Here is a 24,798-nt window from a genome sequence, read left to right as displayed (position 1 = left end):
AATTTTTTATGCAGAGGCCCGGATGATCGGGGCAAGTGTCGCACTGAGTGGTGGTGTCCTTCTGAATACCCCTCCAGCGACACACTCTGCATTTTTTTCTGGGATCGCCGCTTCTTTCCAATGTGGGGAATCTCACCTGGAAAGTGTTGGCCGGGGACGATCCTGACACCTCCAGTTCCGGAAGTGCTTGGGGCCGCTCCCCCCTGACCGCCAAAGATCAGGGCTTTTATGAGCACCTCCTGGAACTTGAGAAATCTCCCTGTGCTGCCAGCGCTCCGGTATAGTACAAATGCATTGTACATGGCAACCTGGACCATGTAGATTGCAACCTTTTTGTACCATGCCCGGGTTTTGCGCATGGCATTATATGGCTTGGGGACTTGATCAGAAAAATCAACTCCCCCATATACTGATTGTAGTCTTGAATACAATCAGGCTTGAGGACCGGTGCCACGGTACCTCGCACAGGGACAGGGGTGCTGCCGTTCCCATGAATTGTGGTGAGCATAAGGACATCCCTCTTGTCCTTATACCTGACCAGCAACAGGCTTTCATGGGAAAAGGCACAGGACTCACCCCTGGGGATTGGTGCCTGGAGGGGATAGGTCGGAAGGCCTCTCTGATTCGTCCGCACGGTCCCACAAGCGGACATATATCTGGCGGCGAGGGATTTGAACAGAGGGATACTAGTATAAAAGTTGTCCACGTAAAGGTGGTAACCCTTATCTAGTAGTGGGTGCAAAAGGTCCCACACAATCTTCCTGCTGACACCCAGAATGGGGGGACATTCTGGGGCTTCAATACGGGAATCTCGACCCTCGTATATTCTAAGGTATATTATAAGGTCTTCATTTCGGCTGCATCGACTGGGGACCAGCCATTGGGCTTAGCCAAAATCGAGCCCGGTTGAGTGGCGACAAACTGTTGGGCATACAGGTTCGTCTGTTTCACCATCATGTTGACAAAGTTGTCACTGAAATAATGACTAAAATTTGCATTCCTGGGTTGCCAACAAACCCAGGAATCACAGGCTCAAAGTTCTCTGGGGTAGTCCAGACAGGTTCACCGGTAGAGGGTACCGGAGGACTTGCTTGGTGGGCCGCCATACTAGTAGTGGCGATAGGATCGCTAGTACTAGTATGGGGCACAGGGTAAGTTGCATGGGGGGTTGTGGTCTCGCACGGCAGCGTCTCCCCTGCCTTGGGGGCTCATCATCACTAGATGATGAGGAGAGCGAGGAAGAGACCAGGAAAGTGGGGTCTTCCTCGCCCTCACTGGCACTTTCAGAGTCAGAGGCAAGTTAGACATATGCCTCCTCCGCTGAAAACACCCTGCGAGCCATTGCCTAACACTTATGGGAAGGGGGGAGTGTATATGTGTGTGTGTGAGTGTTTTACTTTGTGTATATGTGTGAGGGGGGGGGTTCTACTTTATATCAAACCTAACAGAGAAAAAAAAAAAGGAAAAGAAAAAAAAGGGTGTGCTTCTAACGCAAAAAACCCTGCGACAAAGAGCGTATACCTAATCAGTTGTGCGCGCCACTGATGTGGGCTCAGTGGCGGCAGGGGGCGCAGAAGACACCAAAAGGGGGGGGGAGAGGGAGGGAATAAAAAAGCACCTGCCTGATAGTGTTGAGCGGCATAGGCCATATTCGAATTTGCGATATTTCGTGAATATATGGACGAATATTCGTCATATATTCGCTAAATTTGCATATTCGTAATATTGACGTTTTATTTTCGCATATGCGAAAATTTGCGTATGAAAAAATTTTCATAAACCAAAATTTGCATACGTGAAAATTTGCATATGCGAAAATTAGCATATGCAAGTTTCCGCATATGCAAAAATTTGCACGCCAGTCTCACACAGTAGTATTACAGCCTTCTTTACACCACACAAGCTGGAAGCAGACAGGGGTGATCACTGTGATGTTTACTGTGGAAAAAACAATAAAAAAAAAAAAAAACGAATATTCGTAATTACGAATATATAGTGCTATATTCGCGAATATAGCGATACGAATTCGCGAATATGCGATATTCGCGAATTAAATTTGCATCGCGAATATTCGCGAGCAACACTACTGCCTGAACCCTTAAAAAAAATTCTGATCAGTTATATATTACTGTCAGCGGTCAGGGCAGGCGGACACAGGGGTACGGTCCGTCCACACAGCACGGCCCTGCTACTGGTGGCACGGACCGCAAATCCCCCAAAAAGGTGCTAAAAAAAAAACTCTTATTAACCCCCAAAAAATGCAGTGGGGTGGCCGGACACTCTTTATAGGGAAGAGGGTCCGGCCAAAGTTAGCGAATAAGGGGGAAAAAAAGCTTACACCCCAGATAAAATATATGGGGGTAAGCTGCAGCTCTTCTGTAAGGACTGGGGCATGCAAAGAAAAAAAAATGCCCGCAGTCGGAGGAATTTTTTATTTATTTTTTACTTTTTTTTTTTTTTTACTTATAGGAAGCTGTCCCTGCCTAACAACACTATCCCTTACAGGACAAGGGGACAGGGGGCTACAGGGGGGCTCCTCGGGTACAGTATGGGGGGGGGGGATTTCACCAATTCTTTTTTTTACTTTTATTTGCTTATAAGAAGCTGTCCCTGCCTAACATCCCTATGCCTCACAGGACAAGGGGACAGGGGGCTACAGGGGGGCTCCTATGGCACATTATGGGGGAGGGATTAACAAAATCACCTTATAGTCTCTGCTCTACAACAACAACTAGGGCATCTTGGGCATCTGGAGGGCAAGGGGAGGGTGCTTCCCTTCCGCCAAAACATTTGATTGGACGGTCGTACAGACCATCCAATCAGAGGGCTGTGGGAGGATCATCACTGATTCCTCTCACAGCTAACTCTGAAGTGAGCTATGTCACGTGTGCTATGCCACACGTGACCCTTTACATCCGGGTCACCGGGTCTATGGAGACCCTGAATGCCCGGAAATGCTGCAAATTGACGGTCTGTATTGACCGACAATTTGCAGTGATCGCCGATATGGGGGGGGGGGTTCTCAGGACCTCCCTAGGCGATGTGCCGGGATGCCTGCTGAATGATTTCAGCAGGCATTCCATTCTGATCACCGCCCAGTGAGCAGCGGGGATCGGAATCGCTGAAAATCGCCAGTCTGAATTGACCGGCGATTTGCAGCAATCGCCGATATGGGGTGGTCTCATGACCCCCCTGGGCGATGTCACGGGTTGCCTGCTGAATGATTTCAGCAGGCATCCTGTTCTGATCACCGCCCGGCAAGCTGCGGTGACCGGAAATGCAGAGGGCGTAAAGGTACGACCTCTGTCCTTAAGTGACGGGACGCAAGGGCGTATCCATACGCTCTCCGTCCCCAACAAGTAAACCATATGATTGCAATGAATGCAAGGTGTAAATCCAATACATTTCTTTTCTGACCAAGACCTCAAATCTATTGGGAACTGAAGGTGGAATGTGCTCGATTGGCAGGATGGAGATATTATTCTCTTCTCCTTTCGTGAGATTGTGAAATATGTCGGGATAGGCCATGATTCAAGAACCCTCTCTTAATGTTGCTCCAATGTTGGTTTAAACGTTGATGTAGTTGCTGAGTTCTTCGTCTGACATATCGTTTGCCACATTTACAGTTTTTTAGATAGATGATATATGATGATTGACAAGACTTATTGGATTTGATATTATAGTATTCCCCCGTGTGTGATTTTGAAGCTGTTACTTTTGTGTTCAATGGAAGTGCAGCACAGGCACCTGTTCCAAAAATCTGTCTAACACCTGTGGGGCGTAAATGCTCATTGTACCCCTTATTACATTCCATGAGGGGTGTAGTTTCCAAAATGAGGTCAAATGTGGGGGGGGGGCACTGTTCTGGCACTATGGGGGCCTTGTAAACACATATGACCTCCAATTTCAGACACATTCTCTTGCTAAAAGCTCAATGCCGCTCCTTCCCTTCTGAGCATTTTAGTGCACCCGCAGAGCACTTTACACCCACGTATGGGGTATGCTCTTACTCATAAGAAATTGAGCTACAAATTTTAGGGGCTTTTTTCCTATTCTCCCTTGTGAAAATGAAAAATGTAGGGTAACCAGCATTTTAGTGAAAAAAATGTTTTTTTCCTTTTCGCATCCAACTTTAACGAAAATTTGTCAAACAGGTGTGGGGTGTTAAGGCTCACTATACCCCTTGTTACATTCCTTGAGGAGTGTAGTTTCCAAAATGGGGTCACATCTGGGTATTTATTGTTTTGTGTTTATGTCAGAACCGCTTTAAAATCAGCCACCCCTGTGCAAATCACAAATTTAGACCTCAAATGTACATGGCACACTCTCACTCCGGAGCAATGTCCTGCGCCCGCAGAGCACTTTTCTGTACTCAGGAGAAATTGCGTTACAAATTTTGTGGCTCTTTTTTTCCTTTTACCGCTTGTGAAAATTAAAAGCATGGGGCAACACCAGCAATTTAGTGAAAAATTATTTATTTTTTACACTAACATGCTGGCGTAGACCCACACTTTACCTTTTCATAAGGGGTAAAAGGAGAAAAAGCCCCCCAACATTTGTAATGCAATTTCTCCCTAGTACGGAGATACCCCATATGTGGCCCTAAACTGTTTCCTTGAAATACGACAGGGCTCTGAAGTGAGAGAGCGCCATGCACATTTGAGGCCTTAATTGGGGATTTAAATCCACCACAAAAATACCCTACGGCAGTGTTTCCCAAACAGGGTGTTTCCAGCTGTTGCAAAACACCCAGCATGCCTGGACAGTTAGTGGCTGTCCATCAATACTGGGAGTTGTTGTTTTTCAACAGCTGGAGGCTCCATTTTGCAAACAGTGCTGTACACAACGTTTTTTTTTTTTTTTCATTGGGGGGGGGGGCTGTGTAGGGACTGTATGTAGTGTTTTACTTTTTATTTGGTGTAGGTGTAGTGTAGTGTTTTTAGGGTACATTCACATGGGAAGTGGTTTACAATGAGTTTCTCGCAGGGAGATTGAGCTGCGGTGGAAAATTTGCCGCATCTCAAACGTGCAACAGATAACTTGCTGTAAACCCACCCGTGTGAATGTACCCTGTACATTCACATGGGGGGAGAGAGCAAACCTCCAGCTGTTGCAAAACTACAACTCTCAGCATGCACTGACAGACCATACATGCTGGGAGTTGTAGTTATGCAACAGCAGGAGGCACATTGGTTGCGAAACACAGAAATTGTTACTTAACTCAGTGTTTCGCAACCAGTGTGCCTCCCAGCTGTTGCAAAACTAGAACTCCCAGCATGTACAGTCTCTCAGTGCATGCTGGGAGTTGTAGTTTTGTAACAGCTGGAGGCACACTGGTTGCAAAACACTGAGTTAGGTAACAAACAAGGTTTCACAACCAATGTGTCTCCAGCTGTTGCAAAACTGCAACAATCAGCATGCATTGACAGTTGATGGGCATGCTGAGAGTTGTAGGTTTGCAACAGCTGGAGGCACACTGCTACAACTTACAGCATGCCCTTTGGTAGTCTGTGCATGTTGGGTGTTGTAGTTATGCAACAGCTGGATGTACACTTTTTCATAGAAAAAATGTGCCTCCAGTTGTTGCATAACTACAACCCCAGCATGCACAGACTACCAATGGGCATGCTGGGAGTTGTAGTTGGAACTCCTGCTGTTGCAAAACTACTACTCCCAGCATGCCCTTTGGCTGTGCATGCTGCAAGCTGTTGTTAAGCAACAGCAGGAGGTCTCACCTCCTGAACAGGCCTCACCTCCTGCTGTTTCCTGCCGCCTGCACCGCCGGGACCATCGCCACTGCTGCCACCGCTCCTGCCGCCAGGACCGCCACCACCGATCCTGAGGGGACCCCCACCGGACCAGGGGAAGGTAGGAGACCCCCGCCCGTTCTGACCAATCAATCACGTGATCGTGAGGCGGCACTCCTGCTGGGTAAGGGTGAATGGGGCTGTCTCGGACAGCCCCATTTACCCTTTTTTTCCAGGTCACCGGGTCACCAGAGACCTGATTGACCCGGAAGAGCCGCAAATCGCAGGTCTGAATTGACATGCGATTTGTGGCGGTCGCCGAAATGGGGGGTCTCAGGAACCCCCCCGGTGTTTGCATGGGGTGCCTGCTGGCATGGGCATATGGATATGCCCTGCGTCCTTAATGACACATGATGCAGGGCGTATGCATACGCCCTGCGTCCTTAAGAGGTTAAAAAAGAAAAGTATTTTTGCACAACACCAGCAGAACACAACAGAGCTGCAGCACAAACAAGCTGTGTACTAAACACAAAATTTCACTTTGTCAAAGACTTTTAGGAATGGACTGCTGTGTATTATACCATCTACAGACTAGTGTAACCAGCAGATGATTTTTTGTGGAACAAAGACACAGAATTGCGCTGAAAAAGTATTCCTGCCTCCTCTGCTAAGGTTTATGAAGTTGAGGCAGCTTGTTGAAATGTATGAGGCAACACACAGCTATCTGCCCCTCTCTGTAATACAATGCTGAAGAAAGTGACTGGGAGGTTTATGGATGCAGTAAAAATCCTTTTCAGTGAAAAAAACACTGCTCTCTGTCCACCAGAACGCTGTTGTGACTAAGTGAAATGCTGTTGGAACAAGCTTTTCTGCTGTAACACACACAGGCTGTCCGTCCTATCTCTATGCAGTGTAATGAATGATATGACGAGCCACAAAATGTCTGCCGAATATATAGGGCTGTGACATTACAGGGGTGACTGGCTGCTGACAGGCTGCATCCTGCACGTGATTCAGGGTCATCCCGCCTACTTCCCTTCCTGCCTTCCCAGCGTTCCTTTCCCCATGTACTGACATGTGGATCCGCTATTTTAGATGCCCTGGAGCCTGGACCACAGTAAATGGAGTTTAATGAAGCAATTTGATATTCAAATTTGTTGCAAATCGAATATTTTATAAAATTCATAACGAATTCGGGTTTGTCAGCTTCACTCATCTCTAACTGTCATCTTCTTTTACACCTTCTATGTAGCACCTTTCCTTTTCAGTACACTAATATAGGCTGGCATGTATGTAGTGGGGCACATGTCATCATACATGCCGGCCAGCTGCACCAACTGCGCAATAGGGTGTGAAACTAGTGCAGAAAAATCCAAAAATCATGACCCTTACAGTGTTTCAAGAAAAATGAAGTATGGGAACTATCAAGGAAGCACCACCATGCTGAATTTTTCTGGCCTTACCTAAAATGTCTGCATCTAAAACTTCTCTGGATTATTATTATTATTATTATTATTATTGAAAAAGTAACAGTAGCCTAAGGATATGTTTCCACTTCTTTTCTTCGACCATCTTTTGTGCCAAAAAAACTGCTGTTATTAGGCCAATTTATGGTTACAAGACAGCTAATTAATTTTTCACCATGAAAAAATGACTTACGGTACTATGTTTTTTAAACACCATTATTTGAGAAAAAAGCATAGCTGTCTATTTTTGCGGCTAAAAAGACAGAACCAAAAATTATGTGTACACATGGCCTTAGGCCGAAATCATACATGTTTTTTAGACAGTAGCCAAAATGAATATAAAAATTAAGATAAAAATTTCTTATTAACTATAGTATGTAAATGAGATATATATATATATATATATATATATATATATATATATATATATATATATATATATATATATATATATGTCTTTGTCTGGATATTCTCACAAACATCAGTATGACAGGTATTATGGAAGTCCGCTCTATGCAGCAATTCTTAACATGTAATTACTGCCCATCTCCATTATCCTTGCCTATGCAGTGTTATTAGTTTATTCCCCATTGGGATATAAGGCTGAGGATAAAATTCAAGAATGCAATGTTCCCAGTATCAGTGTACTATTATGTATGCACAGAAAAAAAAACTGCAGCGTCATCAGAAGTAATATCACAGTAAAGAGTTATATTATGATTTTTGCCAAGGTTTCATGTTAGGAAGACACCTTTATCATTATCAATGATGAATAAATTTTGGAACTAGAGTCTAGTGCTAGTCTAGAGCCAAAAGTGGTGTTGTTATGGCTAAGTTTACTTGTTTGTTGTTTTTTTTTTCACAGGAAAAGTAGTAATGCATAGCTTCACTACTTTCCTCTGCAGCATAGGGCAGTTCAGAATATTGTCCCTGCAGAGATTGGGATTAAGTTGTGCCCAGAGCTATACAGCCCTGAGCACAGCTGATGCTGAGCAAGAGATATATGTTGTACATCTCATGCCCGGCAAGAATATACAGTAAAACAGCAATGTGTATACATCTCTGCATTACTGTTACCCCTGGCTGTGCTGTGCACTATGTGCGACACCTGGAGGCTCCCTGTTTAGGAACACACTGCATTATAGGTGTTTTCCCCAGGGGTGAGTACCTTAACCCCTTAAGGACGCAGGACGTAAATGTACGTCCTGGTGCGGTGGTACTTAACGCACCAGGACGTACATTTACGTCCTAAGCATAACCGCGGGCATCGGAGCGATGCCCGTGTCATGCGCGGCTGATCCCGGCTGCTGATCGCAGACAGGGACCCGCCGGCAATGGCCGACGCCCGCGATCTCGCGGGCGTCCGCCATTAACCCCTCAGGTGCCTGGATCAATACAGATCCCGGCATCTGCGGCAGTGCGCGATTTCATTGAATGATCGGATCGCCCGCAGCGCTGCTGCAGGGATCCGATCATTCAGAACGCTGCACGGAGGTCCCCTCACCTTCCTCCTTCCGGCTCCCGACGTCTCCTGCTCTGGTCTGAGATCGAGCAGACCAGAGCAGAAGATCGCCAATAACACTGATCTGTTCTATGTCCTATACATAGAACAGATCAGTATTAGCAATCATGGTATTGCTATGAATAGTCCCCTATGGGGACTATTTACGTGTAAAAAAAAAAAGTAAAAAAATGTAAAAGTAAAAGTAAAAAAAAAGTAAAAAATCCCCTCCCCCAATAAAAAAGTAAAACGTCAGTTTTTTCCTATTTTACCCCCAAAAAGCGTAAAAAATAAATTTAATAGACATATTTGGTATCGCCGTGTGCCAAAATGTCCGAACTATTAAAAGAAAATGTTAATGATCCCGTACGGAGTCATTAAGGGGTTAAATTCCGTACGAGAATTCCATTGTGTGAACATAGCCTTAATGTTACTTTAAAAACTTTTTGGAAGAAAATGAGTATGCTTAAAATTGTCATCTTCTGACCATAATTAAAGGGGTTATCCAGGAAAAAAAACATATATATATATATATATATATATATATATATATATATATATATATATATATATATATATATATATCAAATGGCTCCAGCAAGTTAAACAGATTTGTAAATTACTTCTATTAAAAAATCATAATCCTTTCAGTACTTATGAGCTGCTGAAGTTGAGTTGTTCTTTTCTGTCTAAGTGCTCTCTGATGACACGTGTCTCGGGAGCTGTCCAGAGTAGAAGCAAATTCCCATAGCAAACCTATTCTGCTCTGTTCTGTTCTATTCTGCAGTTCCTGAGACAAGCAGAGATGTCAGCAGAGAGCACTGTTTCCAGACAGATAAGAACAACTCAACTTCAGTAGCTGATAATTATTGAAAGGATTAAGATTTTTTAATAGAAGTAATTTACAAATATGTTTAACTTTCTGGAGCCAGTTGATCTAAAAAAAAAAAAAAATTTCGGCAATACCCCTTAACCTCTTAAGGACCAATGACGTCCTGGGACGTCATGGCACCCTGTGCCTTAAGGACCAATGACGTCCCAGGACATCATGGCATTTTCCGGTCCCTGCCGCTCGCCGGGCAGAGATCGGTACCCGATACCTGCTGAAATGCTTCAGCAGGCATCCAGGGCAAACGCCGAGGGGGGCCATGTAGGCCCCCCATGTCGGCGATCGCCGCAAATCGCAAGGGAAATCGCCCTTGCGAGCTGCGGCGATACCGGGCTGATCGGGTCTCTGGGACGCGACCGCCCGGTAATTTTGCATGATCCAGGCTGTCACAGACAGCCAGGACCATGCTAAAGTATAGGAGCGAGGTGGCAAGCCTGCCAACTCCTCCGATCCCCTGCGTTCTTTGGTTAGTTAACCGCCCAATCGCAGGGGGGGGGGGCGGTTACTTCCTCCGGCCCTGCCCGGCCCCTGGAAGTCCGGAGAGGACGGGAGGAAGACCGGAGGACACAGCGGGCGACGGGGGAGTGCTGGGGCCCGACCCCGGTACTTACCTTGTCCCTGAAGACCCGGATCCCGGTGATGAAGACGGCGGCGGCGGCGGCGACAGGTGAGTGGATTTTCGGGCCCTTTACAGCAATGCACGTCGCCGTAAAGCGACATGCATTGCTGTATTGGGATCCTGTATACTACAACTCCCAGCATGCCCAGACAGCCCTTGGTGTCTGGGCATGCTGGGAGTTGTAGTTTTGCAACATCTGGAGGTCCACAGTTTGGAGACCACTGTGCCCTTCCAGATGTTGCAAAACTACACATCCTCAGCATGCCCTTACTGTCCAGGCATGCTGGGGGTTGTAGTTCTGTAACATCTGGCCCTTCAGATGTTGCAGAACTACAACTCCCAGCATGCCTGGACAGTTTTGGTATACTGGGAGTTGTAGTTTTTCAACATCTGGAAGGTCACAGATTGGGAACCACTGTGTTAGTGGTCTGCAAACTGTAGTCCTCCAGATGTTGCAAAACTACAACTCCAAGCATGCTGGGAGTTGTAGTTCGGCAAAATCTTACTCTAAAGATGTTGCCGAACTACTACTTCCAGCATGCCTGAGAATGCTGGGAGTTGTAGTTTTGCAACAACAGGAGGCACACTGGTTGGGAAACATTGTCTGTTTCCTAACTCAGTGTTTCCCTACCCGTGTGCCTCCAGCTGTTGCAAAACTATAACTACAAGCATGCACTGATAGACTGTGCATGCTGGGAGTTGTAGTTTTGCAACAGCTGGAGGTTCCCCCCCATGTGAATGTACAGGATACATTTACATGGGCAGGGACTTACAGTGAGTATCAGGCTGCAAGTTTGCAATGCAGCAAATTTTGCGCGGCAGGTCAAACTCGCAGCGGGACACTCGCTGTAATCCCCCGCCCGTGTGACTGTACCCTAAAAACACTACACTACACTACACTACACTAACACAAAATAAAATAAAAAGTAAAAAACACTACATATACACATACCCCTACACAGCCCCCCTCCCCTCCCCAATAAAAATGAAAAACGTCTGGTACGCCACTGTTTTCAAAATGGAGCCTCCAGCTGTTGCAAAACAACAACTCCCAGTATTGCCGGACAGCCGTTGACTGTCCAGGCATGCTGGGAGTTTTGCAACAGCTGGAGGCACCCGGTTTGGGAATCACTGGCGTAGAATACCCCTATGCAAATCCCTAATTCAGGCCTCAAATGCACATGGCGCTCTCACTTCGGAGCTCTGTCGTATTTCAAGGCAACAGTTTAGGGTCACATATGGGGTATCGCCGTACTCGGGAGAAATTGCCTAACAAATTTTGGGGGGCTTTTTCTCCTTTCACTCCTTATGAAAAGGTGAAGTTGGGGTCTACCCCAGCAATTTTTTTTTACACTAACATGCTGGTGTTGCCCTATACTTTTCATTTAGACAAGAGGTAAAAGGGAAAAAAGCCCCCCAAAATTTGTAATGCAATTTCTCCCGACTACGGAGATACCCCATATGTGGGCGCAAAGTGCTCTGGGGGCGCACAACAAGGCCCAGAAGGGAGAGTGCACCATGTACATTTGAGGTGATTTGCACAGGGGTGGCTGATTGTTACAGCGGTTTTGACAAACGCAAAAAAACAAACAAACAAAAACACATGTGACCCCATTTCAGAAACTACACCCCTCACGGAATGTAATGAGGGGTGCAGTGAGAATTTACACCCCACTGGTGTCTGACAGATCTTTGGAACAGTGGGCTGTGCAAATAAAAAATGTTGTACAGCCCACTGTTCCAAAGATCTGACAGACACCAGTGGGGGGTAAATGCTCACTGTACCTCTTGTTACATTCCTCAAGGGGTCTAGTTTCCAAAATGGTATGCCATGTGGGGGTTATTTTGCTGTCCTGGCACCATAGGGGCTTCCTAAATGCGACATGCCCCCCGAGCAAAATTTGCTCTCAAAAAGCCAAATATGACTCCTTCTCTTCTGAGCATTGTAGTTCGCCCGTAGTGCGCTTCAGGTCAACTTATGGGGTACCTCCATACCCAGAAGAGATGAGGTTACACATTTTGGGGGGTATTTTCTGCTATTAACCCTTGCAAAAATGTGAAATTTGGGGGGGAAAACACACATTTTAGTGACATTTTTTTTTTTTATGTATGCAAAAGTCGTGAAACCCCTGTGGGGTATTAAGGCTCACTTTATTCCTTGTTATGTTCCTCAAGGGGTCTAGTTTCCAAAATGGTATGCCATGTGGGTATGTTTTGCTGTCCTGGCACCATAGGGGCTTCCTAAATGTGACATGCCCCCGAGCAAAATTTGCTCTCAAAAAGCCAAATATGACTCCTTCTCTTCTGAGTATTGTAGTTCGCCCATAGTGCACTTCAGGTCAACTTATGGGGTACCTCCATACTCAGAAGAGATGGGGTTACAAATTTTGGGGGGTATTTTCTGCTATTAACCCTTGCATAAATGTGAAATTTGGGGGGAAACACACATTTTAGTGAAATTTTTTTAAATTTTTTTACATATGCAAAAGTCGTGAAACACCTGTGGGGTATTAAGGCTCACTTTATTCCTTGTTACGTACCTCAAGGGGTCTAGTTTCCAAAATGATATGCCATGTGTTTTTTTTTCCTGTTCTGGCACCATAGGGGCTTCCTAAATGCAACATGCCCCCCAAAAACCATTTCAGAAAAACGTACTCTCCAAAATCCCCTTGTCGCTCCTTCGCTTCTGAGCCCTCTACTGCGCCCGCCGAACACTTTACATAGACATATGAGGTATGTGCTTACTGGAGACACATTGGACTACAAATATAAGTATACATTTTCTCCTTTTACCCCTTGTAAAAATTCAAAAATTGGGTCTTCAAGAACATGCGAGTGTAAAAAATGAAGATTGTGAATTTTCTCCTTCACTTTGCTGCTATTCCTGTGAAACACTTAAAGGGTTAAAATGCTGATTGAATGTCATTTTGAATACTTTGGGGGCTGCAGTTTTTATAATGGGGTCATTTGTGGGATATTTCTAAGATGAAGACCCTTCAAATCCACTTCAAACCTGAACTGGTCCCTGAAAAATTGTGATTTTGGAAATTTTGTGAAAAATTGGAAAATTGCTGCTGAACTTTGAAGCCCTCTGGTGTCTTCCAAAAGTAAAAACACGTACATTTTATGATGCAAACATAAAGTGGACATATTGTATATGTGAAAAAAAATGATTTGGAATATCCATTTTCCTTACAAGCGGAGAGCTTCAAAGTTAGAAAAATGCTAAATTTTAAATTTTTTCATCAAATTTTTGAATTTTTCACTAAGAAACGATGCAAGTATCGACAAAATTTTACCAATAACATAAAGTAGAATATGTCACGAAAAAACAATCTCGGAATAAGAATGATAGGTAAAAGCATTCCAAAGTTATTAATGTTTAAAGTGACAGTGGTCAGATGTTCAAAAAACGCTCTGGTCCTAAGGTGTAAAATGGCCTGGTCCTTAAGGGGTTAAACTTTCATTTTTCATACTTTAGGCTATTTGAGAGCATTTTTTTGTGCCCCATTATCCGTTTTCATTGCTACTTTTTTTTAGATTGGACTTTTTGATAGCTTTTTATTAACTTTTTCTGGTATATAAAGAGACATTAGGAATTTTGGACTTTTTTTTTACATTTACACCACTCACCGTATGGTTTCATTAATAATATATGTTAATAGTTCAGACATTTTCTTTTTAATGCTTTTTTTTTTTTCATAATTTTATTTTAAAAATTGGGAAATGATGGGGATTTAAAGGGGTACTCCATTGAAAACCTTTTTTCTTTTAAATCAACTGGTGCCAGAAAGTTAAACATATTTGTAAATTACTTCTATTAAAAAATATTAATCCTTCCAGTACTTATTAGCTGCTGAATGCTACAGAGGAAATTCCTTTATTTTTGGAACACTGATGACATCACGAGCACAGTGCTCTCTGCTGACTTCTCTGTCCATTTTAACAACCGTGCATAGCAGATGTATGCTAAGGTCAACATCGTGGCTCAGTGGTTAGCAGTGCTGCCTTCCAGTGCTGGGGCCTTGGGTTCAAATCCTACTAAGGACAACAATAAACAAAGACTTATTATTATTATTATTATAATTACGTCAGCAAAGAGCACTCTGCTCGAGATGTCATCAGAGAGAACTCCAAAAAGAAAAGAATTTCCTCTGTATTATTCAACAGCTAATAAGTACAGGAAGGATTAAGATTTTTTTAATAGAAGTAATTTACAAATCTGTTTAACTTTCTGGCACCAGTTGATTTAAAAGAAAAAAGGTTTTCACCAGAGTATCCCTTTAACCCTTTGAGGACAGAGCCATTTCTTATTTGCACTTTCGTTTTTTCCTTCTCTCATCATAACACTTTAAATTTTTCACCTACAGACCCATATGGGGCTTGTTTTTTGTGCCACCAATTTTACTTTGTAATACTGTCAATAATTTCACCACATAGTCTACCGTGAAACCAGAAAAAAATATTTGTGAGGCAAATTTTTTCAAGGTGCCATTTTGTAACTTTTGGGGGCTTCTGATTCTACACAGTGCACTTTTTGGTAAAAATTACCCCTTATATTTATTCTGTGGGTCCATATGATTAAAATGATACCCAACTTATTTAGGTTTGATTTTGTTTTAATTGCTTTAAAAAATTATCACATTTTGTACAAAAATGTTTAAAATTTTTAATTTTTCAATTTGTCCTATTCTGACGCCTTTCGTCTACAGGGCTATATGAGGGCTCATTTTTTGCGCTGTGGTCTGAAGTTTTTATCAGTACCACTTTTTTATTGGACTTTTTGATCACTTTTTATACATTTTTTGGGGGTATGCAAAGTGACGCAATTTTGGACTTTAGAATTTTTTTACATGTACATCATTGACCGTGTGGTTTAATTGAATTATATTTTTATAGTTTGGATATTTACGCACGTGGCACTACATATGTTTGTGTTTATTTTTGTTTACAAATATATTTTTTTATGGGAAAAGGGGGTGATTCAAACTTTTATTAGGGAAGGGGTTCAATCACATTTATTAACTTTTTTTTTTTTACACCATTTTTAGTACCCATAGGGGACTATTACATGCAATATTCTGATTGCATACACTGTTCAATGTTATGCCATAGCATAACATTGATCAGTGTTATTGGCGCTCTGCTGCTACAGCCTGCTTATCGACAATCGAACAGAGAGGAGACAGGTAGGAAATCTGCGATTTGACCGCAACAGCACTGAATAGACCAACTGAGCTGCCGGGATACTTTTACTTGCACTTTAGACGCGGCAATCAACTTTGATCACTGCGATTGGTGATGTCCGTCATTTGACACGAGTTCCGAGCCTGAAGAAGTAATAAGCCATCAGGATGGCACGGAGGCAGGTGATTGGGACCCTGCCATTGAACTGTGGAGGTCCTAAAATCAGCCTCCCCTATGTAACTGGAAGGGGGGAACATTATGTTAATAACCAACATAATGTCAGACATTGGTGATCACATCAATGTCTGACATTAGCAGTGAGTACCAGCTACTGATTGCAGCTGGTACTCATCAGGTCTGAAGTACGCTCAGCTCATCTTCCACCCAAACCGTGACAAGTGTGTACCTGTATGTACATGTACGCCCTGTGTCGTTAAGGTGTTAAAGGAGAAGTCCAGCAAAATAAAGCTTATTCCCTATCCGAAGGAAGTGTTGATCTCCCGCCCAGTGCCCCAGCTCTGTGCATAGATGAGGTGTGATAATGAGGTGTGAAGCTGTGGCTGACACACCCCCTCCATGCATCTCTATAGGAAAGCTGGAGATTCCTAGATGCTGTATCTCCATCTCTCCCATAGAGATACATGGGGGGGGGGTGGTGCATGATGGCCACAGCTTTGTGTGGTGGTTCACATGCCTACATTCATGAGGAGAGCAGGACGCCATATGGGAGATCATGGTCAGACACACCCTCCCCCCCCCCCCTCCTGCGATCAGGCAATGCAGATAGGGTATAAGTTTTTTATACTTTAAAGGGGTACTCCGGCGCTAAGACATCTTATCCCCTATCCAAAGTATAGGGGATAAGAATGCCTGATTGTGGGGTCCTGCCACTGGGGACCCCCATGATCTTGCACGCAGCACCCCACTAGAAACAGTCCCGAACGTGCTCCAGTGACTGATTCTAACGGGGTGCTGCGTGCAAGATCACAGGAGTCCCCAGCTGCGGGACCCCCACGACCAGGCATCTTATCCCGATAAGATGTCTTAGTGCCGGAGTACCCCTTTAAAACTTGTTTAACTGTTGATAGCAATGTGTTGTGTTTGGAATATCCTAATACACCAGGAATCAAGATAAGGATAGCAATTGAGGAGAAATGGAATATTTAGGTTTATGTAACCCTTGTATGCATGCCACGCTATTCTTGCTGTCAAAAATATTGAAAAGGATGACTAAACATCTGAAGGATACTCTCAAGACAAGTGTAAACATAGCCTTACTTGAAGCCATTGTTAAATGGAAGCATTTTGAAAACACTTTATTAACATTGACTTGTACAAACCAAAAATGTGTGAGTGCCCTATTATAGAAATGATGGTTAAACATATCTGGGACTGTAGTGATTGACAGATTCTGCAGACTCTAATTATTCAGAATAATACTGCACATAAAATGTATCTTTTCTGGTCTGACCACTAAAAAAAAAGTGAAAATTTCCTTTATTTTGCCGGTTGGAACGTATGATTGCTGGACATACCGTAGTCTTACATGTTATTATTCTTTGTTTCTTAAAGAAGACCACTAAATGAGTAACCTATAAAGTTTATTAGAATAAGGTCATAGGTTGGTAGCCTATATGCTGAAATGGTCAGACTAGCGATAGGCATCAATAAACAACATATTTGTTTAAAAAAAGGCTAGTTTCCTTCTAAGAGAACAGAGATATTCTAGAGAAGAGACACTCTAAGATGTTCTTTCGTACAAGCAGCTGAAGCTTGGTGGTGCAGCTTCCTGTGATTCAATAGCAGCATTCTCTGACAGGGACTCACATTATCAATATGTGGGCTGTGGTCTGTATCACACAAGTCTGCCTCAATCCTGCTGCTGCTCAATATAAAATAAAACTTTGTTATGTACAGGTATATCTCCGAAAGGCAAACTGAATGACTGTTTTAGATAAATGGCTGAAATAAATAAATCTGGTTGGCTTGCACGCCCAAATAGAACTAGCAGGTGGGTGGCCAAAGCAGGTCTAATTCTGGTAGGGATAACATTTGCAACTCCCCCTCCTGTCCTATCTGTTACTGAAAGCCTGGTACAGAATGTGCTTCAGTTAAAAGCTGAGAAGAAAGGCAAGTGGTACAAATCTGCTACGACTAAGAACACTTTGCAGTGAGATCTCATTAGAATTTTGAGCCTAATGCAAAACTATAATTAAACGAATCTGATATTTACAGTAATTACATATATCAGGATGTAATGCACAAATGGCCACGCTTGTCCTTGCGTAGCTGATAAATGAATATCCCCTAGAAATATATAGAGAGTACATTTTTGCATTCTTTATCTGTGATGCCAAACAACCCTGTAAATGTCATCCTGTATTTCTCTCTACCACCCACAGTCCATCCGGCCAGGAAACAATCACTTCACTGATCACTACTTTGTGTGAAAGCAGTTTAGAGAGTTAAGCCAGGCAGGGCTACATTAATGCAGCAAGGGTTTGTGCATTGGCGCCAACATCAAGAAAACCTGCATTCTTCGCCTCTCTTTATAAATAATGCTTTCTTTCATACCCACTAGGATAACCTTAGAAATATCCTCAAATTCTCCATGTTTAGAGTTTCACTCTTCTTTCATGCTGTTACATTGGCCTGCACTTACTGTAAGTCAGAATACTTTTTTTTATTACAAAGTTAACCTTGGCTAACCCATTTTCTCCCTATGTAGTCAATCGCAATAATCATGTCTTAGATATTTAGACTGAGCTCTTCTACATTCCTGCAAGGTCAGTGAATCTCCTGCAAGCTAAATAGCTCTCTGCATCCACTCCGTAGAAAATAGAGGGTTACTGGGATTTTTCTGCACTGACAATCGACAAAGTGTTAGGATGCGAAGGGTTACTGTGTGTTAATACACAATAGGCTTACAACAAGGGAAGGTTTTATGAGTCTACACTAACTGGAGTTAATGAGCTTCTAGCCACATATCTGTTAATATAAGCATCACTGACACCACAGAGAGTAATTGCTGTAATAATGATCCAAATACTCTACAGTCCAACACACAGATGATGATGTTCTACGTCTACACATAATTACATCTAGACTATGGGACCTATCTCTCGGTTCCTCCCAGTGGTCCCATTAGAGGGCAAAATCATGTTTGAGGATGAAAAGCTGTCCATCAATTCTTGACTTCTTCCCTGCCCCTTCTCATTACTGGTTGCCAAAGGTCACTTGGACACCCAGATCCTTGCATTTGGGTCTGGGAATTCAGAGATATTTTAACTCATTTGTTACCACAGATAAATAGACACTTATACAAATTAGGATAACATTATTGTTTTTTTTTTTATTTAAGCTAAAAACAGTTCTATATCTGACAGCCCATCATACAGCAAACATTTCAGTCGGCGTCAGCGTTGAGCAGTCAATATACAAGCAGTTAAATACAATCAGCTTTTATGTCCATTAGTTTCAGTAGGTCAAACATGCACAATAATTAATACAGACATGCAGATCAGTCCTCATATCAAAGATTCCCAATGCATATGCTGCACCGCTCTACACACCAGGCATGCCAGAACAGGTGACACGCTTAGACAGTAACCATTTGTATCCATCTGTGGAGAAGCAGTATATGAAGAAAAATAAACTTACAGCATTGTCCTCTATATAGTGCAGCCTAAACTGATGATCAGGAGTATTTAAGAAGATGGGAGGGGGTTGAGAGGATACTCTTCCTTCTCAGACAGACAGCATCCAAGGATCACAATGAGTTTTACACTCCCTTTCCTATAATGAAAGGGACAGATCACATTTGAGCTTTACAAGCGAACACAATAGACAGGCACAACGTGTTTGCAGTGCTCCCCCAGCAACAAATTTCCAGAGCGTGACGTCATCCTCTCTCGGTCCGAGTGAGCCTGCAGAGCAGAAGCCTCTACAGAAACCCACTCATAGGAAGCAGAGAAGGGAAGGCGGCCACGGCAGCAACTACTCCCAGTCACGGCAGACTCCCACTCAGATAACTTCTCCCCACATTTCCCAAGAGATCATGGATAGGGACAAATGAGCTGAGCTGGAACTGCATGCTTTGATATGCAAACCCGCATCGGACTTACAAGGAAGAAAAGCCTCATGCTTTCCTGATGTGTGAGTACACAGTTAATATTTCTCCACGTTTTCAGAGAATATACTGGGAATCACTGGGAAGCTGTAGGATCGGTGTGGGAACAGAGAAAGTGGGGGCTTCCAGTTCATTAGGCAGCTCTAGAAGCAGGCATTTGGATAGTCTTTCATGCACTTTGACATTTGTTCTTTGCCTTGAGTGTGTGATACAAATCTTTTGTTTTTTTTTTTCTTTCTTTTTCTTTCTTGTCTTCTTTAAAGGTTTTACAATAGGGACCAGATCTTGGATCTGTGGAATATAAAGATGCTGAACAGCATTTTGTTGCTGAGTGTTATGTCAGTGACTGCAATCTTAAAGACAGAGAGTCGAAAAACTGCCAAAGATATATGCAAGATCCGCTGTCTGTGTGAGGAGAAGGAGAATGTACTAAATATCAATTGTGAAAATAAAGGGTTCACCAGCGTCAGTTTGCTGCTGCCTCCCCAGTCAAGAATCTATCAGCTTTTCTTTAATGGCAACTTACTGAGCCGGCTATACCCAAATGAGTTTGTCAATTACTCGAATGCAGTGACTCTACATTTGGGCAACAATGAGCTTCAGGAAATCAGAACTGGTGCTTTTAATGGGCTTAAGACACTGAAAAGATTACATCTCAATAATAATAAATTAGAAGTGTTAAGAGAGGAAACTTTCCAGGGCCTCGAGAGTCTTGAATATCTGCAAGCAGATTACAATTTCATCAGTGTTATTGAAGCTGGTGCTTTCAGCAAACTGAATAAATTAAAAGTCTTGATTCTAAATGACAATCTCCTGTTATCGCTCCCAAACAACGTCTTTCGCTTTGTACTTTTAACTCATTTGGATCTGAGGGGCAATAGGCTCAAAATGTTGCCCTTTGCTGGTGTCCTTGAGCACATTGGAGGCATCATGGAGATTCAACTGGAGGAGAACCCTTGGAATTGTACCTGTGATTTGATTCCTCTTAAAGCATGGCTAGATACCATCACTGTATTTGTGGGAGAGATTGTTTGCGAGACTCCTTTTAGACTGCATGGAAAAGATGTTACACAGCTTACAAGGCAAGATTTGTGTCCTAGGAAAAGTGCAAGTGATACAAATCAGAGACCTGCACATCCAGCATTACCAGATACTCGCATACAACGAATGCCTCCAACCTTTAACCCTGCAGTGAGCCCAACCAGAGCACCTAAGGCCAGTCGACCCCCCAAAACCCGGAACAGACCCACTCCTAGAGTCACAGTATCCAAAGATAGGCAGATTTTTGGGCCTATCATGGTATATCAGACCAAATCTCCAGTTCCTCAAAGCTGTCCAGAAAGTTGTCTTTGCACGTCTCAGACCTCTGATAGTGGCTTAACTGTCAATTGTCAAGAGAGGAAAATCAGCAACATTTCAGATCTTCAACCTAAGCCCAGCAACCCAAGAAAGATGTATCTGACAGGTAACTATCTACAAATTGTTTATAAGACTGATCTTCTAGAATTTTATTCACTGGATTTGTTACACTTAGGGAATAACCGAATAGCAGTCATACAAGAAGGTGCCTTTTCTAACCTTACAAGCTTGCGCAGACTTTATCTTAATGGCAATTACCTTGAAATATTATATTCATCCATGTTTGAAGGCTTGTACAGTTTGCAATATCTTTACTTAGAGTACAATGTAATAAAGGACATTTTTCCACGTACATTTGATGCTCTGAGCAACTTACAGCTCTTATTTCTGAACAACAATTTACTGAGATCATTGCCTGATAATGTGTTTGGTGGTACTGCCCTCACTAGATTAAATCTGAGGAACAACCATTTCTCATATCTGCCTGTAAAGGGAGTTCTTGATCAGCTCACTGCCTTCATACAGATAGATCTCCAGGAAAACCCTTGGGATTGCACATGTGATATTTTAGGTCTGAAAAACTGGATTGAGCAGTCAAGCTCCACTGTGGTTGTTCAGGAAGTTACATGTGAGTCACCACTTAAACATGCCGGAGAGCATCTGAGGATTGTGTCTAAAGAGGCAATATGCCCAGAGAACCCACATTTGGCTGATGCAACTGTGTTATCTTTCAATCACAAAACCTACACCCCACATCCTTCGGGTATATCACCGAGTCCTTATCCAGAACTGCACACTGAGGTTCCTCTGTCAGTGCTCATTTTGGGATTACTAGTGGTTTTTATTCTCTCCGTATGCTTTGGGGCCGGCCTGTTTGTCTTTGTGTTAAAAAGACGAAAAGGGGTACAGAGTGTTCCAAGCAGCAGTGCAAACAATCTAGATATCAATTCTTTTCAACTGCAATATGGGTCATACAACACTAATTCCAATGATAAAACTGAGGCCCATGTGTACAATTACATCCCGCCACCTGTGGGACAAATGTGCCAGAATCCAATTTACATGCAAAAAGAAGGAGACCCTGTTGCATACTACAGAAACCTACAGGAGTTTAGTTACAGCAAACTGGACCACAAAAAAGAGGACCCATCTGCATACACAATAAGCACAACTGAACTGCTGGAAAAGTCCTCTGCTACAGCAGAGCCAGAACTTTTGTACCAGAATATTTCAGAGAGGGTTAAGGAATTGCCCAGTGGAGGGGTGGTTCATTATAACTTTTGCACCTTGCCTAAAAGGCAGCTCATGCCTGCATATGAATCAAGGCGCCAGAACCAGGACAGGATAAATAAAACTGTTTTATATGGCACCCCCAGAAAATACTTTGCAGAACAAACTAAACAGGAGCATCTTCTCCTTCAAGGAAAAATGCAATCTGAGCCAGATTACCTTGAGGTTTTGGAAAAGCAAACTGCAATAAGTCAGCTGTAGGCAACATTTCTGAAGAAAGAGAAACATTGCTTCGTGCTTGTTGTTTATATGGAATGTCAGAAGCAATTGTGCATACACGGTATGCCTTTTTTAAGCTACACAGGTACAGATACATTGTATAACCATTGGCTTTGGGGACAATGTATCCTTTTTTTTCTTTTTCTTTAAATTATTTCTACATTATACTTCTAGAAACACTTTCCTTTAAATTAATGTTTGTTTGATTGTTTTTTTTATCACTTTGACTTTTTCTTTTCTCTGTTTATGTTTAATACGAGAGCGGATCTTCGATCTAATGTCCTAAACAATAGCTAGAAGCTCTCTGAAGCTGAACTGAACTCCTTTTTCCTTATGTAAATAACCTGTTTCTGTTACAAATCAATTACCTACTGCAGCCACTGGGCGTCACTTTTTTGAGTTAAAGTGCCTTTGCACTTTAAGTAACCTAAATGTTGCTTTTAGCTTTTATACCATGAATATATTTTAATGTGCAGTATTTCAGAAAAGAATATATATTGTATATCCCATAAAAGATTAAGAACAATCTCTTTTTGTATTTTACATGACATTGATAAAAAGGTGAAAAAAAAAATGTCCATAATTTCTTGGACACTGAAAAGTCATTTAAAAAAGGGTTTACTTAGATTTGACATCTCTCCCTTGTTAGGATTTTCTTCAAGATGTACATTTCAAGTGTAGAGATCTAGAAATTTAGAAATGCTTCCTTGAAAGGGAATATATATATATATATATATATATATATATATATATATATATATATATATATAGTTCTTGCTTACTTTCTCCAGCTCTACTGATAATGCTTATTAATTGTTTTAAGACTATTTTCCTAATTAAACAAGAGTTAAATGATATGAAATAATATTTGTGTATTTCTGCTTGGATGGCTTTTTTTTTTTTATAATATACAACTTATACAACAAGTGTTTGACTGGCGGTGGCATTTTTTTATTTTATTTTTTATTTTTTGAATTTTCTAGACTGTGTTGTAGGTGGGAATGCTTTATATAGCAATCTGGAGATGCTATAGCATTAATTGCAGTTCATGTATATTTTAGGCAATTGATTGCACAATTAAAATGATCAAAGAGCGATATCTACATCTTAACTAGTCAGTAAACATTTCCTATGCAGGCATAATTGTGGGAATTAAACAAACACCCATTATTTAAAACAAAAACAGTTTTGTTTTTGTCTATTGTAAATCCTTATGCAACTGGGATGGTGATCTGCATATAAAGTAGGCCAAGCTTTTCAAATCTTTACTAAAGCAATTGATGGACTCTGAAAGAAGCACACTGTTTCCTTTTCATAAATAGGTTACTGCACATAATAATCCGTTATTATCATGCCGAGATTGAAGTGGACACTGCTGACTGTTTTAGGAATTTCTCAAAATTCTAACATATTCTAAATTATTCTGTAAATGTGCATTTTGCTGTGTTTAATTGCTGTCTCATTCTAATCACAGGAAGCCCTAAGAGCAGTGTAGGAAAGATCTGTGCCCTCCTCAACATACATCTCACTCACCAAGCCTGCAGTCTGTTTCTATAGAAATTGTTATTTAAAGCACATTGGGAATGCTTAAAACAGTCATGGAGGTAGATTATATAATATAATGCAGCATTCAGATGTCCTTGCATTGCTATACACTTTCATATGTCAGATTTGAAGAGCTTATTTAAAATATGTCATACCAGACTATATGTATGGTCAAAGGAGAATGGTGGTGGGATATTCACATGTCAGGTTGTTATTAGCTTATCTTTCCGGGACTGAGCAGTGAGTACATGAGACTGGGTTCACATCATACTTTAGTAGAAAGGGCCTTTTCTTTTTTTTTTGGGGGGGGGGATGTTGGTTTACCATTAAAACAGGGTCCAAATAGATAAATAGATCCTGTTTTATTTTGTAAAAATAAAATAAAAAAGAAGTCAATGGCAATAGGTTGTAACAGGGTAGGTATCCTTTGATGCCTTTTTTTCAAATTTTTAATACAAAAAAAACATCTTTCGACAGGATGCAAACAGTGTGTGGACAGTGTCTAACAAGTTTCTGGTTTTAGTATTTGCACTTAAAATCATATGCCAAAATTTTCATTAAAGGGGTTCTCCACTGCCCTGTCTTCTGGAGCTCCGCTCGTAGCGGCCGGTAGTCTATTACTCCGGACGCTGTGTGCGGGCTTCCGTGTTCGAGGCCACTCCCTCGTGATGTCACGCGGGCGGGTGTGACGTCACAAGGGGGACGGCGTGATGTCACGAGGGGGCAGGCGTGACGTCACGAGGGGGCGGCCTCGAACACGGAAGCCTGCACACAGCGTCCGGAGTAATAAGCTTCCGGATGCTGTGAGCGGAGCTCCAGAAGACAGGGCAGTGGAGAACACCTTTAA

At 42.4% G+C, this 24,798-nt stretch overlaps 2 protein-coding genes across 2 annotated transcripts in view; one reads left to right on the top strand and one right to left on the bottom strand.

Moving 5' to 3' along the window:
- The window catches only part of LOC130290249 (uncharacterized), a 101,727-nt gene extending 82,537 nt beyond the window's left edge, over window positions 1–19,190 (bottom strand). The window contains exon 1 of the transcript XR_008847540.1: window positions 19,070–19,190. The gene's annotated coding sequence lies outside the window, so the exon portion shown is untranslated. The remainder of the gene's footprint in view (window positions 1–19,069) is intronic.
- A 156-nt stretch (window positions 19,191–19,346) lies between these two features.
- Window positions 19,347–24,494, top strand: SLITRK2 (SLIT and NTRK like family member 2). The gene is made up of 2 exons (XM_056537598.1): window positions 19,347–19,564; window positions 19,802–24,494. The coding sequence occupies exon 2, from the start codon at window positions 19,845–19,847 to the stop codon at window positions 22,386–22,388; it is 2,544 nt and encodes an 847-aa protein (XP_056393573.1). The 5' UTR covers window positions 19,347–19,564; window positions 19,802–19,844; the 3' UTR covers window positions 22,389–24,494.
- Window positions 24,495–24,798: the final 304 nt, after the last annotated feature.

Source organism: Hyla sarda, chromosome 9 (genome assembly GCF_029499605.1).
Source record: "Hyla sarda isolate aHylSar1 chromosome 9, aHylSar1.hap1, whole genome shotgun sequence".
Lineage (NCBI taxonomy): Eukaryota > Metazoa > Chordata > Amphibia > Anura > Hylidae > Hyla > Hyla sarda.
Note: the sequence above shows the minus strand (reverse complement) of the source record. Positions and strands in the feature narration are given on the sequence as shown.

What these genes read in the sequence shown, in the direction of transcription:
- SLITRK2 (XM_056537598.1), top strand. Translation starts at nt 19,845, where the DNA reads ATGCTGAACAGCATTTTGTTGCTGAGTGTTATGTCAGTGACTGCAATC.